Source organism: Thermobia domestica, chromosome 18 (assembly GCF_964235325.1).
Source record: "Thermobia domestica chromosome 18, izTheDome1.hap1.1, whole genome shotgun sequence".
Classification (NCBI taxonomy): domain Eukaryota; kingdom Metazoa; phylum Arthropoda; class Insecta; order Zygentoma; family Lepismatidae; genus Thermobia; species Thermobia domestica.
In genome coordinates this window covers 50,928,800-50,948,397 of record NC_137471.1, presented here as the reverse complement: position 1 = coordinate 50,948,397, position 19,598 = coordinate 50,928,800, and the positions used below count along the sequence as shown (strand labels likewise).

Here is a 19,598-nt window from a genome sequence, read left to right as displayed (position 1 = left end):
GAAGCTTAAGTGAATATCTGGTCACTTTTAGGATATGCCTATATTTGATGGGAAGAAGCTGTCCCATAAGTTTTATTGTTACTATTCTTTTTTCTTTTCGGTTCAGACCCCTGCATACTCACTAGCGGATCTAGAAGGATCGTTTGGGAGGGGCGGTCCGCTTCCTGGAAGATGAGTGTAGCTTCAAGGTGATCAGAATTTTAATTTGCAAGAATGGGACGCATATGAATCCGGGACTGAAGCGGAGCGGGTGTAAACCTGATTCCACTTTAGGACCCGAATTTGTAACTTTTTTTTTAAAATGGAAGTACATTCTTTCTGTACATTTAAATTAAATACGTACTTCCGTTTCGGAGGTGGCGTTGTCATGACTCACTTCACACACAATCACCGCAACATATGAGATGCACTGTCGTTGACAGTACCGGTATTTGCACAAAAGAAAATACTGTATTAACGATAATATTAATTTTAACGAAAGAGTGTACAATTTGCTCTAATCATTTATATTTTGAATAACAATTGCGGGACAATAGTTAGAACCTGCCGTTCTTTCAGAAAAAGTGTTCCGGGCGGGCACACGTACTATTCCGGGGGGCACTGCTGGTACTATTTTATTTATTATTATATTATACACGTATAATTTTGGTCTCGTCCGGGGGACACTGTCAGAGGTCCGGGGTGCAGTGCCCCCAAAAAACATGTCTGGAAGAAACACTGGAGGCTCGAGCTACGCAAAAATAGATAACAAAAGTATATGTGTATAAAGAATAATACAAAATTTATATATTTGTGTGCGGTCCACGAAACATAGTATAATTATAGCTATGCTTACAACAACAATAAAATTATATTATGCTAGCCTTAGTCTAGGTAGGGCTTCGTTCCAGATCCCCAATTTGCTCGGCATACGGCCTTGCACAATATAGCAAATGCTCTTACGTGCAACTGGGGCACAATATTTCGCGTTCCTCCTTCTGTCTTTCATATAGAATTGGATTGAGCTAAAACTCTGCCACGAAATTCAAACATCTCGTAAGGTACTTTAATGAACCACCCCCATATCTTTTCCTTCTTTTCTACGTTAAGTGAAAGAAAACCGCTCAGATAGAAAAATCAAACTACTAACTTTCATGTTTCTAATCGCAAGGGATCCCGAGATATGGGCATGTTATAATAATAATAATAATAATAATAATAATAATAATAATAATAATAATAATAATAATAATAATAATAATAATAATAATAATATAATCCACCCCTTTTCTTCCTTCTAAGTAAAATATCAAATACGCTGGAACAAGTATTGAATTATTTTAACTGAAAAGTTTATATACTAAATTCCATGTTTCTAACCTTCGACGATTCTTAGATATTGATATCTTATTATAATGTTTGCAATTCCCGCCCCTTTTTCTTTCCATCTCTTTTTTCCGTTTTACTAAAATATCAAAAAACGTTGAAAAGCGTGTCAAATTATTTTAAATGAGAAATTCAAATGCCAAATTTCAAGTCTCTCGTTTTAACTGATTCGAAGAGATGGCCATCTTATTAAAATAATTTCCACCCAATTCTCCCTTCCTTTCTTCGAATTTCCAAAAATTCTTCCTTAGTGATACCCTACGTAACAAATCTTACCTAGTTTCCGAATTTAAAGTTTCTAGCTTAAGCGGTTTGGCCTGTGCGAAGGTTTTCACTCAGGATTTCGTCTTTTATATATGAATTACAATAACAGCTTGTGTTATTTCTCAATAAAAGATGAAATGCCATTAGAAGTCACAATGAATGCCTGGTCCTTCCTAATGTTTCCATGTTGAACCCCAAAAGTCACGGGTCTCTTTATTGGTCTAATAGCTAGCGAACGTACTTTTGATCTTTGATGCATGAGGTCCTGTGGTTTGATTCCTGGTGAGCGAGCATGGAACGCACTACGGTGGTTCAGATCCAAATTTAAACTCTAGTTCTCGTTCTGTAAAGCATCGATTTTGACAAACGACGTAAGTACACTCATGTCTAAAATGATTGTCGCATATCTATAACTGTCTTCTTGTAAGAATATAATTTGATAATAACTTTGCAGGATACTTTTAATACTGATACTATGGGTATAATCGGGAAATGTATATCGGGAAATGTATATATGTAAATTTCACAGGAAAAGAATTATAAATACGAAAATTAGAATGAGTAAAACAAAATGTTGCTAAATGAACAAGAAAGTTTTATTTTCGTTTTATTGTTCTTATTTACTCCTCTTTTGACATGAAATTTGCCACACACATGTCTTCGCCGATTATACACATACTAACATTATAAGAAATACCGGGCGAATTCGTTATCAAATCATATTCCTACAACAACATATTTATAGATATGCGACAATAATTTTGGACATGAGTGTACATATTAATCAATCAACCAACAGAAAATTTTCCTTGCAGATTCAGAGAGCTATTCGGTAAGAAGCGCTGTAGATTCTATATTTCTCTTTATTCAAGGTCGCAAAGGTAATTGAGGTTATAATCCGGAATTCCGAAATCCATTTCATATCCTTTTTCTAGGACACAATAACACACTTTTAGTTCAAAGAGTGAGTCGTCTTACCCCCTTCCTACAGTTGTTCGTCCAACGTCCAATGAATCATATTCACGCTCCTTTGGAGCTTATGATGACCGTCCAAAAGAACTAGGGAGAGAAGTATTCCCAATTCAAATATATCTGTATTAAGTACAATTAAGTACCACACATTTTTATTAGAGTTGAGTTGATTTTGAGTTTAACGTCCCGTTCAGCAGCAAGGCTATATGAGACGTGGACCTACTGATTAACGTGGAGTCCGAACCACATGAGCTCCCGCCGGGAATCGAACCCGGGCCTCCCACGCCAAAGGCGCGTACGCTAACCGCTTAGCCATGGAGGAGCTCACATTTTGATTAGACTCTGCTAGGCTTGTCACAAGATTGGATCGGTCGGGAAAAGACCATATTAGTATTTCCCAATAATAAATGCTGAAAGTTCAAAAAACTCTTTGGAGGGGGCAGTCGCCCCCTCCGCCCTCCTCGTGGATCAGCCAGTGTGCATACTGCACTAAAACAGTTTGCACTTAATTAAAAATTTACACTTTTAATGGTGATGCTCGATGTCAAGTGTATAGTATCTATACCGTAATTGTGCTTATACTGATTTTTGGTGCTTTGTTTAATTTTATTTTATGAATTATGCAAACTCTCGTCGAATTTGTGACTTCATTTTATATTTTCTGTAATGCATCTTGTAACTTCACGTAATATTTTCATATCTTGGTGTCAAACATATAATATCTAGTCATATAGCGTAATAATAATAATAATAATAATAATAATAATAATAATAATAATAATAATAATAATAATAATAATAATAATAATAATAATAATAATAATAATAATAATATAGTTTAAATTAAAAGACAAATTCTGACCAAAGCATATATTAACTAATAAATAATAGTACTACAGTTTCGGCAAATTAGTTTTCCGAAACTGTAACGCTATTATTTATTAGTCAATATATGCTTTGGCCAGAATGTCTCTTTTAATTTATACAAGAAGTTCCAAAGCTAGAATGAGTGGTATTCAAATAATATAGTTAATAACATCAAGAAATTTTGAAATTGGATTATTTAATTATCATTGAGTAACATGTATTTCTTATTCCATATACATGTATTGTAGTTATATATTATAATATTTCAAATGGTGTGTGTCTTTTAGTCTAGGGCTTCTACATATTTTCTCAGCTTTAAATATGTTTGTGTAGAGCACAGCCTATACAATTGTTATTGAAATCTGTAACCAGTCTTTCTTGTTCGCTTTACTGCTTTATAACCAGCGGAAGAAAACAGCTATAAAGGAACTTCAGGTGTCAATCAACTATTGAGCTGCCCTGCGTGGAGCACGTGGGGAGGCCTCCTCCTCCTCTACATACTTCCCCCTTCTCAATAGCGTTTGTTATGAGCGAACGGTGATGCGACTTTCTCCGAAGCAATTGTGTATGGAGATGATGTTCTATCTGAAATGTTGGTAGACACTGTTTTTGTCAATTTTCCATCCTAATTTCTGTGAACTGTTTAAACAGAATAGTTTATGAAATGAGAAATGCTTGAGAAGAGACGTTTTAAAGAATACGCTCACAGTTGCCGACATTTTCTTACACATTCTGTTGAGAGTTGGATACCTGGAAATAACCGAAAATCGTCCCGAAAAAACCCCTTGACCATAAAAAATATCGTCATATCGATCAACGTTATTTCTATCTAATTACTGACACATCTCGGGAAAACGTTTCTTATGCTACTTAGATTGAATTATGTCAGATTCATTGCAATAAGATGTAAAATATTGATGTTATTTTAAAAAAATCCAAATTATTGGAAACATTTCGTCCCGTTTAAACCCCTCAAAATTATAGATATGTATAAATATGTTATTTATTAAAATTAATTAACGAAACTTTCTATAACGATGTTTCTCACAGTCCTTTACCACTCTCAACAAAATTTATTCGAAAATATAAACTTTTTTGTCCTTCGACTTTTTCGCCTCACAGAAAGATGCCTTGGTGATATGTAATGAACAAAATACATTTTGTTTCTTAAAAAACAACAAAATATTTATTTGTGAATAGATAATAGGGTCGATAATGCTTTTTATACTTATTTCTTTGTAAAACGGTGACATCAAAAGTCATTTCTGCAAAAATAGTGATATTTTAGGAAAAATATCATGACATTCCGAAAAGTAAATTAGAACAAAACGTGTTGATGGCAATAGCATATTCATAGTTTTATTGTTTCACGCATTTCTTCAGATCAAGATTTAGTCAATATAGTATAGAGAAGAGCAAATAAATCAAAGTTAGAAAATTTAGAATATATCTATTGTTTCGTCCTTTTTAGACCCCTAGCAGCTAAAGATAGATAGATAGATAGATAGATAGATAGATAGATAGATAGATAGATAGATAGATAAATTGATTGATTGATTGATTGATTGATTGATTGATTGATTGATTGATTGATTGATTGGTTTTACAGACCTTGGCGCAAGTTAGTTGTAAACCTGGGGCGCCGCAAAATGTTCCCAATCGGGCCCCGCACCACCTAAGGCCGGCCCTGTAACCAAAGTACAAAAATACTTTTAAAATTACGAAATTATAATCAGGAAGACATGATTCAACCATAAAAGCAAACTTAATATTTTAATGGTAATGCTATCAATGTTTGCCAGTTAAAGGGTTAAAACAAGGTGTTTGGACCTTTACATAGAGTATTGTGCTAGATAAATTCTTCAAGGCTTAATTTTTGAAGATAGTTTCATAAGAGATGTTACGATATTAAATCCCACAAAAATACAGTCATTTAAATTCATTATTACTCTTATAACAGCATTTCCAAACAAAGTAATATCAGAAAAAATTCAATAGGTTGATCTGAGTGGCGATAATTATGAAACAATAACATTCCATAATATGAAACAATAACTACGAGACTTTTGCATAATGAGAAACAAAAATTATGGGCACTCTAACCCAGTATTTTCTCTTTTATCTAAAATCATTTGATGCATTTTAAGTATGCAGCGGGAGTGTATATTTTGTGCAGTCTGCTGAAGTCGTTTGACGCGTGATCAGTGTCGTATTAAGGAGTTAGACCAACATATGTTTCCTGCAATAGACGGACCTTTAGTATGATGCGATACGTCAAAACGACTCTGCATAAGGCTATTTTCAAATTACTGTTACTCGTTTCCAGTTACAAGTTCAATGGAGAAAAGGGAAAAAGTTGACTGGTAAAGCAATCAGGAAAAGGATGCGGAGAAGAAGAAGGATTAAACAAATAGCAGCAATGATAAAAAAAAAAACAAGGGGTGAAAACATGATAGGAATAACCAGGGGCGGATCCAGGGCGGACTTCTGGGGGGGTTGTAATACAGCTACTTAGAACTACTTTTAAGAGCTCCAAACTCTGGGATGAGTTTTATTTATATATAAAATAAGAAAGTTTGCTCTTCTGGGGGGAAATCGCCCTGATCGGCTCCCCTGGAACCGCCCCTGGGAATAACAGAGGTGAATAAGAAAACCTCCTTATCTTTCTTAAAACTTTATTCTAAAATCTTGATTAGTTCGTGACAAAAAGTGTGTGTACTTTAGTTTAGAATAAAATATACAATATGGTGCAGTGGATTTAAACATTATCGTGAAAGTGTCTTTAATTGCATAGGTCACAAGTTATATTAATATGCCCATAGATTGGTTGCTCAACAATGTTTAACTGATTTTTAAAATATATACTGAAATTATAGAGCGCTTGCTACTGATATTTTTGGCTTTTTGGGTTGGCAACATTAGCCTTGTAGGATTTTGATTTGCTGTTTGCTTTGCTTGCACCTTGCACGTGGAGTATGAAAACATGTATACTCAAATGAAGTTCTGCAACTTCTGGTATCGATTTAACTAAGTTGCTTGAAGTTAATTGTAAGTTAGTAAACAAAAGGGATAATCATGAAATAACATATCGAACTTCATGTGGAATGTATGATATTAGTGTAAGAGTTCGAAGTTCACTTTTGATGTAAAACCCATAAATGTTTTGGCCTAGTCGGGTTCACTCGAGCAGACGGTTCTAAAAAATAGAAAATTTATAGGTGAAGTACGATGTGAAAGGCTTTTTAAGAAGGAATAAGAATGTGAATATAAGTAATTACTGTCAGTGCACAGCATATTGAAATAAATTTGGTGATTGTTAAAAATATTGTATGTGTAAGTGTGCTCTTCCACTATCCTCGTTTATCCTCATACACCGTCGCTTACGCGTCTGTTCCGTACAAACCCACTCCGTCGCCCCCTGCTGCACTCCTGCCCTGCCTGTTAGATAACATTAGTGCTTTTAGGGGGTCCAAATCTAACCTAATAGCTATAACGTTATATTATGTAATCAAACGAAAATGAATAGAAAGAAGTGGAGAAATTGCATATTTCGTGTGGAAGAAATTACTGGACCCCCTTAACGAAATATTGACCATTATATTGAGCCCTCCTGAAGTCAGTCTGCAAGAAGTAATGGAGCTCCTTATGTAGTACGTGCTCTGCTAAAAGAAATACAAAGCTCAAAGCTAACCTGAAAATGTAAGAAATGTGTAAAAATTTAGTAGGACCGTGGAAAATTTAGTATGCCGTTTAGTCGTGCAGATTTACGATAGGGATCCACATATTTGTAAAATTTACAAAATAATAATATAACAATACAGTGTCTCAATAATCGAAATGTGTTGTGATCTCAGTTAGATGCGTATCTATGTAAAAATGCTTATATTGTTGAAAGTCTAACCTGTTAAGCGCGGATTCCTTTATAAGCTATCAATTAACCACAGTATACTAAGTGGAGTAAGATGAAGTTAAGTATTTGAAGGCAGCGTGTTAACGGCTTAAGTTTAGAGTTGCCCCTCAAGTCTGAAGTTGCCCTTGGACTTTGTAACATACAAAAAACAGTGCTTAAAGTATTAAAAATTGTTACATTTCACTTAACTTCAGTACTCCGTGTGTTTCACAAAAATTTAAAAGGTTTTCTTCATTATTTTTGCGCATCCGTTACACCTGTTCGCCATATTCGCCATATTTTACAACTACCATGTTGCTGAAACCTTCCGCAATGCTTCCGCATCTGGCAAATAGTACTAACTTCCACATATCTTTTCTCGTATTAAACATAACTCTCCTGCCCAACTTACATTCCTAAACATCAAATAAAAACTTCAAATTATCATTTCTTACCTCATTTCTCCTGTAAATTTTCCTGATTTTTATAAAAAGCGGAGGGGTAACTCTAAACTTAACCCGTGTTAACTCATGAGGTACAATTATAGGAGTATGCTAGATTGAAGAGTTCTGTATTTGTGAAATTTACATAAGTATGTGTTGCGTTATCACCAATATATAAGCAATGAAAACATACCTAGATGTTACCTTTAACGTCCATAAAAACGTACAGATAAAAAACCCAAGTCGTGAGGTAAGTGTTTTTATGCCATATAAATTACATTGAATTAAATATATATACATCCCCACCGTAGCTAACATACCTATTCTCTACGGAAACAACCCTGCAGCACTCCTGCTCTGATTCGGTCAAATAACATTTGAGCTTTTTAACGGCAACCTAGCACAAGTAGGCTCATGTTTTTGCACGAACGTTTTATGGCATCCTCCCTAAACTTTCAAGGTTTAAGTAAAGTAAAGTAATGCAAAGTAAAAGAGGCAAATAGTTTTGTCTTAGATCTTAGTGTAGTTTTAACAATGATTTTGCAGGGTACTTTTAATACTGGTACTATGTGTATAATCGGTAATTGTATATTGTAGTAAATTTGAAAGGAAAAGAATTATAAATACGAAAATTAGAATGAGTAAAACAAAATGTTGCTAAATGGACAAGGAAATTTTATTTTCGTTTTACTGCTCTTTTAACATGACATTTGCCACATAATCTTTGCCGATTATACACATACTAACATTATAAGAAATACCGGGCGAATTCGTTATCAAATTATATTCCTACAACAAGATATTTATAGACATGCGACAATAATTTTGAACATGAGTGTACATCAGAAGATGAGATTGTATTCACAACGAGAAAATGATACAAATATACGATTTTTCGTTGAAAATCATCTTTCGAAATAATGCGTCCAGTATTAGCGTGTGAACATTTCTTATGGCTCAGCTTTACCAAAATGTTCTCGTGTTATTTAAAGACTTAGGGGAAGTTCTTTAGTCGACATATTCGCTAAATTAATGAATATCGTTATCAGAATAGTGACGCTAAAAAAATTTGCAAAGTGAAAAGTTGCAAAGTTTAATGATAGAAGATTCCTCTGATCATCAATTTCTTCTAAGGAACTAGCTATCCATTCTCTTGTCAAAACAAGTTCAATAATTTTCATTTTTCCTTGCTTATGAATTATGTTTCGTAGTTTCTTCGTGTATTTTCAAGAATTATAATAGATACGTTCTAACTTTGAACAGACACCTCACTTTATTTTAAATGTTTAAATGTACTTTCAGAATTTGGTTAATTGATGTAGATTGCAACCAATAAACGATGGATGAACAAACACAGCACTTCGATGCTCTTCTTGGTGGCCCCCAAGATCTACCATCGGAGGTGAATGTGATGAAATTTGCGGCGGCAAGATCAGAAGAAATTGCCGCGCTTATGCAGGCTATTGGTAAGTATAGTTTAAAATATTTAAAGCACGTAATTAGCCAGTGTTTGCTACATTTAGATAGCATTCTTGCTTTGTAGTCAGAAAACTCTGCTTTCCAACTGTGCGACTGGCTTTTCTAGTAGAATTTTAAAGCAGATTTTCGATTTTCGTAAATTGCAACAGATAAATAAAGTGAGATTAATCCTCTATATAGATAGCCTAGCCGACCTTTTTATTATTATTATTATTATCTATTAAAATGCTACAAAAGCTATAAAAACGCCTGATTTCCAACCTCTAACTTTGGATTTCAAACCTTTGACTTACGGTTTTTGTAATTTCACGTTTAACAAAGACAGTATTTTGAAGTATGTGTACTTTAAATAAATTATTATTTAAATACATCTTTTTCTATAAAGTTTATGGTTTAAAGCTATTGTTCAAAGCATTTGTATTTTAATAAGCCTTCTCCAAAATCAATTAAAATGAGTTGTGCTGCCATCTTTGGAGTTCATTTAAACTATACGTTTGTGAACGTTTATATGTTTGTAGTCAATCCTTTCGACAATGAGATCTCGGAAACTACACAGGCTCTAGAAAGATCATGTTTTCACTGATCGATTGCAAATTTTGCGTAGATTGTCCAGTTCTAATTGAATATTTAAAAAACATGGCCATTATTTCTTTATTATATTTTTACGGGTACACTGGAAGAGTTGAAATTTTAAAAAAAAGTAAAGCATCATATCCTACGCATTATACATTCCAAGACGACATTGTTGTGTATACGTGTTGAATATGTCTCAGGCGTTTTTTCCTGGCCAAATAATGCTGAAAAAGGAAGGATAACCATTTCTCCAGTCTAAGATGAATCTTTATTTTTGGAATGTTTTGCCCAATGAACACCATATATAATAGGGATGGCCAAAAATTTTCGGATCCGGATCTTGCCGGATCCGGACCTAGATCCGGATCTCGGATCCGAACCTCATATCCGTATCTCGGATCTGGATCCGAAATTCGGATTTCGGATCTGGGTCCGGATCTCGGATCTGGATCCGAAATTCGGATCTCGGACCTGGATCTGGATCCGAAATTCGGATCTCGGATCTGGACCCGAAATTCGGATCTCGGATCTTGATTCGTATCCAAACCTACATCTGAAATTGTGATGATAAAATTGAATATCTAAAATTCATTAAAACTTTTTTTTAGGATTCACTGATATAGTAGGTTGCTGTGCTTTTAAATGTTTCCATAACATGTTTGTGTTACCTTTGTTCTTTATTTTATTTTAACCTTGCAATATTTACATGTTACACTTTCTGTCCAAGTCTCTTTAGTAAAATGTTTCCCAGTTTGATTTCTTCCCATTTCAGAATATAGTGAAGTGTGTGAAAACTGATGTAAATGGTAACAAATTCTTCTGTTTAGCTCCTCTTCTAAACTTAATGTTAGCTTCACATTGAAAATATTTATTTTGTTCTTAGAAAATAAACTTTCTTCTTTTCTCATATACAAATAAAATATCTGTTAGATAAGGCCCTTCTAATCGCAGGGATAGTATACAAAACAAACTCTTTATTAATAGTAGTTTCTGACTCACGAGTCCAACCACCAACAAATGTAATAATGAATATCTTTCACTTCGAAGGTATATACAACAAAAAATATAGACTGGTTGGCGTGAAACAACAGTAGATTTTTAAACATACACACGAGAATTTCAGGAGAGCGATATGGTTGTGTTCGTTATATGACTTTATGACTTTATTACCTAACTTATGGCTTGCCCTTCTGAGGTCGGGAGTTTGTCTGAAGGAGTAAATATAAAAGAGATTTCTGTTATTTTTTGTTCACCCTCCTGGCTTCTTTAATCATACATTGCAGGACGTAACCAAAACATATCCATGCATCGTATCATTGAAGCATTTTGTGTTTTGTATATTAAAGTGTTCAAAAATATTTAACATGTTCGCATTTGTTCATGTGATCTCAGGTTCAATTCTCGGTGGGAACATACATGAGAAAATTGAAAGCTGAAACAATATGAAAATAGTATATAAAAGTCAGGAAATTGATATTAACACTTTAGCTATCTATTGGGACTGTAAGGCTGTAGTTAAATTAACCCACACGTTTTGTGAAGATATATTACGTCGTTATTGTTTATTTACTATAAGCTACCAGATACATCCTCAGAGGCCATTTTACACTGTAGTAATCAACAGATGAAAACATTGGAAAAGGAATGAAAGGAAGGTCTCCAGAGCCTTAGATCAAGGTACTAACCTAGCATTTGCCCAGTATAACTGAGGAACAACCCTGGAAAATCTTGTCAGAATGGCTGGTCTCCGAATTCGAACCCGGTATTATCCAATGCGAAGCAAGAATCCTAACAAGGAGCCTGTGCTCGCTCCGTATTATTATTATTATTATTTAATTAATTAATTAATTTATTTATTTATTATTTAAAATGGCGGAGTTAAGGCATAACCTTTTCTTCCACTCAACCATTTACATTTTTCTTTACAGTCGGATCTTTTTTTTTTTTTTTTTTTTTTTTTTTTTTTTTTTTTTACGACGAGAATAAAAATGACATACAGTTAGGCACGTTGAAGAGTTACCGACATACATGACAATACAGAAAATAAAACATGAAAAATGAAAATGAAACTTATTACATATAAAATAAACACTAAAACAAACAAGAGACATGCTAAAGACATGTTAAACTATACAAGGAGAAACAAATACGTCAATCTTAATTATATATAACATTAAATATATTCCTATGATTCACTATCTAAAGATAAAATGATGCACCTACTTAAGTGATTGTCTATAATGTATACATTCATACACATGTATCAGAAGGGAATAGAAAAGAAAATGAGAAGAAATAGAAAGGGAGAGAAGAAAAAAAACGACTGCATGGTAACGCCAGGGATAGTTTCGTGTGTAACTTTTTTTTTTTTTTTTTTTTTTTTTTTTTTTTTTTTTTTTTTTTGTTACTGAAGACCTACATTAGAAAGATATTCTTTAAGGCTGTTGCTACCTCTTCGCTGAGTCGAGTTTTCCCCTATCTAATAACATTGGAACTTTTTTCGTGTTTTTCTCAGCAAGCAATGAACAAATCCTTACAAAAATTTGCATGGAGTCAGGTCGATAATAAAGAATTCGTTATATGAGCTTATAATTTTACTAAAAGCCTCCAATTAAGTTATTCATTCCCCCCTTTTTTTTTCATGTGAAGATTTGCAACAACGCATTGACGACACTGCGTTCTCTCTTCTAGCAGGTTGCGGCGAGTAACTGAGGGTTACTTTGAAGTTTCAACATTGTCCACAGCTGTGAGGGAACCCTTTTCAACAATGACATATTTATGGCATTTCAGTGAGGAGGCGTTGGAGTACGTTTTCTTTGCTGAAAGCAGAAAAAAATAAACACAGGGAGAACAGATCTATTCTTCTTTACATTAGCTTTTCCCCCCGTCAAGTATAGACAGTTATAAGTAATTAGAAGCGAACTGTCTCTATTGAATAAAGATACTTTTAATGTATACGAAAGCGAATGTCATTTTATCACTATTATTATTATTATTATTATTATTATTATTATTATTATTATTATTATTATTATTATTATTATTATTATTATTATTATTACATTTTTCAAAACATGAAGAGACATACCTTTCTTGACTCCAGTGCCCATTTTATCTATATATGAGGTATTTATAATAAACTTCTATACTGCTAAAAGAAAAGCTACTTTTATAGTGACGTATTATTTGTATTTTATTTATTATATTTTAATTTAAAATAAAGTGTATCGTTTGTAACAACGAATAATGCTCAAAACAGCACCTATTACCAGTCAACTATAGATTTAGATCAAACATAATAATGGACAACAACACCAATATATATTGTATACATTTAGACCCTATTGGATCAAAAGATGCAATCTATTTCAGACAAAAATTTTCTTGTAGGCCTTATATCTCGAGAACTACATATAGCGTACCCAAACTATGACTTAACTTAGTATGATGTGCTTATTGCGTAAAAAGTACAAAAACTCGATTTAAGGACCGTTCAAAAATTTTGTGGGCCCTGATCCACAAAATTCAATATATTACATTCAATCAAAAATTTTCTTGTACGCCCCATATTTTGACAATTACAAAGTGTGTGGCCAAACCAAAACTAACAATTTACTCAGCATGATGTGCTTATTCCGTTAAAAAAAAAAAAAGATTCAGCTGCCATTCAAAAAATTTGTGGGCCCTGATCCAAAAAGATCAATATATATTTCACCCATTCAAACATTTTCTTGTACGTCCCATATTTTGAGAACTACATATAGTATAGCCAAACCAAAAAGTAACAATTTAGCCCGCATGATGTGCTTATTCCGTAAAAAATACGAAAACTCGATTTAGGGCCCATTCAAAAATTTTGTGAACCCTGATCCAAAAAATCCAATATATTTCATACAATCAAACATTTTCTTGTAGCCTTATATCTGGAGAACTACAGGTAGTGTAGCCAAACCCAAACTAACAATTTACTCAGTATGATGTGATAATTCCGTAGAAAATACGAAAACTCGATTTAGGAACCGTTGCTAACTTTTGTGGCCCCTAATCCAAAAACTAATTATTTGGCAAGATAGCAATCTTTTTATGCACTTTTTGGATCATTGATCCATTTTTTGGATTATTCCTAAAATTCTTGTTTTTATATATTTTTTATATTTATATATAAGGTTATACAAAGAAAATTTAGGGAATCAATTGATCTGATTGAAGATTTATTTAAATCTATTTTATAGAATCTTTTAGATTTGTTAACTATATTCCTGTTAACTGCAGATTTTTTAAAAAGATCTCTTTTTAATCTACATTTGTATTCTTTCTTTACTCACTCATGAAGTATATCTATAACTGTTGTCAATTTTTAAAGTTGCTTCTCAGATAAGTTTCGAGAGTTGTCCACAAAATTTCGTTAACATCTTATTTGAACTAACGTAACACTGTAATCTCACTTTAATTTACCATAGTATATTTTCTCTTTCTTTCTTTCTTTCTTTCTTTCTTTCTTTCTTTCTTTCTTTCTTTCTTTCTTTCTTTTTTTTTTTTTGCGTGAAAGTAACATTTGAAACCGAATTATTTCTTTAAAATTTATACATGAAATGAAAATTGTTTTTTTAAAAAAACTATGACATACTCATTGTATAAATAAATGTGAAATATTAGTGTTTGTTTGATTTATTTGTATTGATTGAAGTCAATACTTTGAGTGTAACTTTGACCACTTATGAACAAAATTATAAAGTCGTAGACCAGTACAATTTAAGCAAGTTACTTACTTGATTTGAGACATAATTTTGGAGGGGAAGAGTAGAAATTTTACTGATAACATTTTTTTTATTTAACTTTTCCTGTATTTATGTTTAGCGTGGCCTTGTGAATTTTGTTTACTTTTTTTTTTCAATATAGAAACTTACCAGGGATTTTGGAGTATGCTCATAGATATTTAAATTGTGAATAGTGCTTCGGTGATATTTAGCATTTTGATTATACTGCTTGTTTATTATTTTTTAATAACTTCATTTACATAATGTTGTGGCTTGATGTAACGAAGTATTCCATCACATATTTTTATACTCATACGGTAATGCTTTAGTTTAATATGTATGACAATGACAAATTGGTGTACCTAAAAAAAAAGCCCTATATTTTAAAATGAAGCATGAGAAAATAATGCATAAAATTAAAATTATTCTGTTAATATGTGTTGTAATATATATATATATATATATATATATATATATATATATATATATATATATGTTGTAGCTATAGATAAAATTTCGCGTTCACCATCTGGAAAATAAATATTTCTTATTTAGAATGCGTAAGTTACAAGGTTATTATTAGCAGGTAACACTAATAAGTCCCTATTCCCTGTTACCAAGAAATAAGTCCCTATTCATATTTCGTAAAGTAATAACCAAGAAAAGACGTTACCAAGAAAATGACGTTTGTATCTACATTAACACTACATATTTCATTACGTATAGATGTTTTTCTGTTTAGTAAAAGAATCCCTGATATTACACTTCACTTTTCCTACAAATGTGCTCTGTTAGAAGGGTAATGTGTGGTCAGTTCTTCAGTTTCCCAGTTGCCTCACGATACTGAAACAACACCGAAAAATCTGTCATCACTAGGAATAGAATTCGACAGCATTCACGCTAAGAACACATTTGTGTAACAAAAAAGTTTATTTCTAAATTTCCTTCGTATGTGGTAAAAATGAAATTATTATTATTTAGCATAAACATTCTATACTACTATTCACAGTTTCAAATACATATACAGAGGCCGGTAGCCAGCCCACAAATGTAGGGGGGCGGCTGAAGTTAGGGGAGCCCGATCCAACCATATCATAGTTTATCACCATATTATATTTCATTTGCAAGCCTACCGTGAAAAGTTTAGGGAGGCCAGCGAAAATTTAGGGGGGCAAACCCCTAGGTCCTCCTGAATACGGGTCTGCATATACATATACATAATTATTCCAAAATGCTATCTCCACTGGTTTACCTGTTTCCGTGAGGTTACAAAAGTCAAAGAGCGCTGGTGTTTTCAATGTGAAAACCCCACTGGTGTCGGCAGCGCGGCCAGTCTCTGGTCAAGGAAACACCGGCAAGGAGGAACCGATGTGGTGACCACAAATTTTAACTAAATTACTAGTGCCAAGCCGCACTGATATTCCTTGCTCGTTACAATCTCTTGTGCCAAGAATTTCCTACAATAATAATAATAATAATAATAATAATAATAATAATAATAATAATAATAATAATAATAATAATAATAATATATTATTATTATTATTATTATTATTATTATTATTATTATTATTATTATTATTATTATTATTATTATTATTATTATTATTATTATTATTATTATTTCACACAGGAAATTTGAAAATAAAATGAAATCTTTAAGTTTTACGTCCCAGAGTTATGCCGGTTAGGCTAAAGGAGACAGTGATGATAAGTAATAAATGAAATGGTGGAATGAAGAAAGTGGGAGAAAACAGGAGAACCCCGAGAAAACCCATGCACACGATGTTTGTCCACCACAAAGTTCACTTAGCGCGAGCTGGGATCAAACCAAGGACCCCATGCAACTGAGATGAACGCTCTACCACTGAGCCACCGTGGCCCCCACACAGGAAATTTATCTGCTACCACAATCGTCTGCTAATTTATATTTGTATAACCAATCACCAGGTATAAGACTGAAATACTTGAGACGCAAGAGGCATCTTGCTATGTTTGAAAGTAACCACAAGAACTCCGAATGAGACTAGAAGAATATGCTAAAAGCAATAGGTTTAGCAAAGAAAATAAAGAGCGCCCCCTCCTTCTCAGTGCCATAAATCTGTCCTCGAAAAGGACGAGAGGGCTAGAAAATTTCATTCCACAGATGTGATATGGACAGAGTTTAAAAACCTGTTTTAAATGGCTAGCCCGAATTTCCCTCACGCTGCTAATACAAACAGGAAGAAGCAGAGATCGCACTGTTGCAAATCTTCACATAAAAAAAGGGGGGAATGAATAACTTAATTGGAGGCTTTTAGTAAAATTATAAGCTCATATAACAAATCCTTTATTATCGACCTGACTGTATGCAAATTTTTATAAGGATTTGTTCATTGCTTGCTGAGAAAAACACGAAAAAAGTTCCAATGCTATTAGATAGGAGAAAACTCGACTCAGCGAAGAGGTAGCAACAGCCTTAAGCCGTCGTTTAAAAGTCAACACTGAACCAGAGTTTCTGATGCTTTCAGGGGTGTCATTCCAAGCTTTGGTGACAAATAGTGTGAAAGATTTGGAAAAGAAATAAGATTTGTGCGTTTGAACGGCGAGTGTTGTATTTCCTTTAGAACGGGTATTTAGTGGGTGAGTATCGCCGAGAAATTTAAATTTAGAGGATAGATAAGTAGGTTTCTTACTATTAATTATTTTATATAAAAGTGTTAGAGAATGAAAGCGGCGGCGGGTATTTAGATTGCACCATCCTAGTTTCTGATAACAATGGGAGATGTGGTCGAAGCGCTTTTTATTAAATATGAATCGAACGCAGGCATTCTGAATGCGCTGCAAACGTTTTGCCAGGTCTTCGGTTAAATCAACATATGCTGCATCACAATAATCTAAATGAGAGATTACTAATGACTGAACCAGGGACGCTTTAATGGATTCCGGAAGAAGGTTTTTTAAACGCTGAAGAGAATGGAGGGAGCCGTAAGCTTTCTTGCATACTCTATTAATATGGTCTGTCCAATTTAGAAATTTATCGATCTGGAGTCCTAGGCTATTGACACTATCGCTTACAGGAATGGCTACATTGTTTACAAGAACATTCGGTAGGCTTGTAATGTTGATTGTGGAGAGTAGTTTACGAGAACCAAGCATGATATATTTTGATTTGGTTGGGTTTACTTGCAGTCCATTTTTACATGCCCATGTGCAGATACTTTCAATGTCACTGTTTAAGTGGTCAGTCGCAGTGGTTAAATTTAGGGGATTAGTGGTTAAATAGCATTGTATATCATCTGCATATAAGTGATATTTACAATGGGTGATGTGCTCAGGTAAATCGTTGATGTATAAGGAAAACAGAAGAGGTCCTAAAACGCTGCCCTGCGGGACTCCACATGGAACAAGTTTCGTATTGGAACATATGTTATTAGTGACAACTTTTTGTTTTCTATTTGATAAATAGGAGCTAAACCAAGATAAAGTTGACTGGGAAAAGTTGTAGAAGGAAGACAGTTTGGCAATCAGTATGTCATGGTCTATAGTTTGGAAAGCTTTAGAAAAATCTAGTAGGGATAACAGTGTAACTTGGCGTTCATCCATAGCGGCACGAATATCATCAGTGATATTTACTAGAGCAGTGCAAGTGCTATGCTGAGATCTGAAACCTGACTGAAACGGATTTAAGATGTTATTTTTTTCGAGGAACTTAGTTAATTGGTCATGTATTATATGCTCTATTGCTTTGGAGAGTGCAGGGAGTATACTAATAGGGCGAAGATCTTCCGCTTTTGTTGGATTTTTGGTTTTAGGCAATGGGCGAACGTAAGAGAGTTTCCAAATTGATGGAAATTCTCCGGTTATGATGGAACTATTAAAAATATGCACAATGACATCTATATTTTTTTAATAAGAATGATTGGCAAGTCGTCAGCTCCTGAAGCAGGTGATTTGATTTTGTTTATTGCCTTCATGACTTCCGGAGCAGTGACGAGGTGAAGGTTAAATATATTTTTTACAGGGCTCGTTTTTTTAATATTCTTCAAAGTATTGATTTTATCTCAATCAATGTAAGTCAAAGTATCTGGTGTATAACGTAATGTTTACGTAATTAATGTAATGTAATTAACGTAATGTTTGTAATGTAATGTAATGTAATGTAATTTACGTAATGTTTTAAAATTAGTGCAAATTAAACCGTACTTTCTTTATTGTTGATGTTATAGTTAATAAGCCTACATGAGACATCAGTCCCCATTAAGAAAGAATACTAGAACTGGAATTCAGAAAGCGGGGGTGAAGAGATTAATATGGATGAGGAAACTATGTACGATGCAAAAACTGAGTAATTATGACTTCGTCACAGATATATTCACTTACATACGTCAATTAATATTTCTCTGATACAGTACACTCTTACTTTCTATAGTGGCAGGAAAATGCCCCGCTTTTGTAAACAAACACACTAAGCACGTGCGTATAGGCGCAATGTCCGTGCAAAGAAACATAGGTAAAACTAGAAAAAAGAATAGGGTAAGCGAGGGGAAAATGATAAACCGCCCTTCAACTTGAAAAAGAAAGAAAAAAATAACTAAACTTAGAGCTACGAAAGACGCGAGGCGAATTTTATTCAAAAGATTGTTTTTCCTTAGTGATTAGTTGTGCTAACTATGAACATGAATTAAAAAGAAAACAAGTAGCTAGCTCTGAGTTTCCCAAACTAGTTGAAAAGAAAATATTGGATAAAATTTAATAATAAAGAAGCCATTTATGATCATTAAAACAAACTAAATTCTTGGCACGACAGTCCTTTGGTTCCTACCAGCGGGCTTACGTTGAAAGTGGGGATGTGTAGTCAACGCATCGACACCCGAAGTCCCTAATGCCGGCTTTCTAGACTGTAGTCCGCTACCTCTTACTTAAGACAACTCCCCAGTTGTCCTCACGATGCTGGGTCAACATCGAAATTGTTGAGTGCCTCTCCGGGAATTGAACCCATGACCACGG

General features: G+C 33.6%; 1 protein-coding gene across 1 annotated transcript in view; it reads left to right on the top strand.

The window, feature by feature from the left end:
* Nucleotides 1–19,598, top strand: part of Pop1 (POP1 ribonuclease P/MRP subunit) — a 71,141-nt gene that overhangs the window by 11,731 nt on the left and 39,812 nt on the right. The window contains exons 2-3 of the mRNA XM_081746910.1: nt 6,456–6,516; nt 9,103–9,266. Coding sequence (XP_081603036.1) covers nt 9,140–9,266 — 127 coding nt within the window. The 5' untranslated portion in view covers nt 6,456–6,516; nt 9,103–9,139. The remainder of the gene's footprint in view (nt 1–6,455; nt 6,517–9,102; nt 9,267–19,598) is intronic.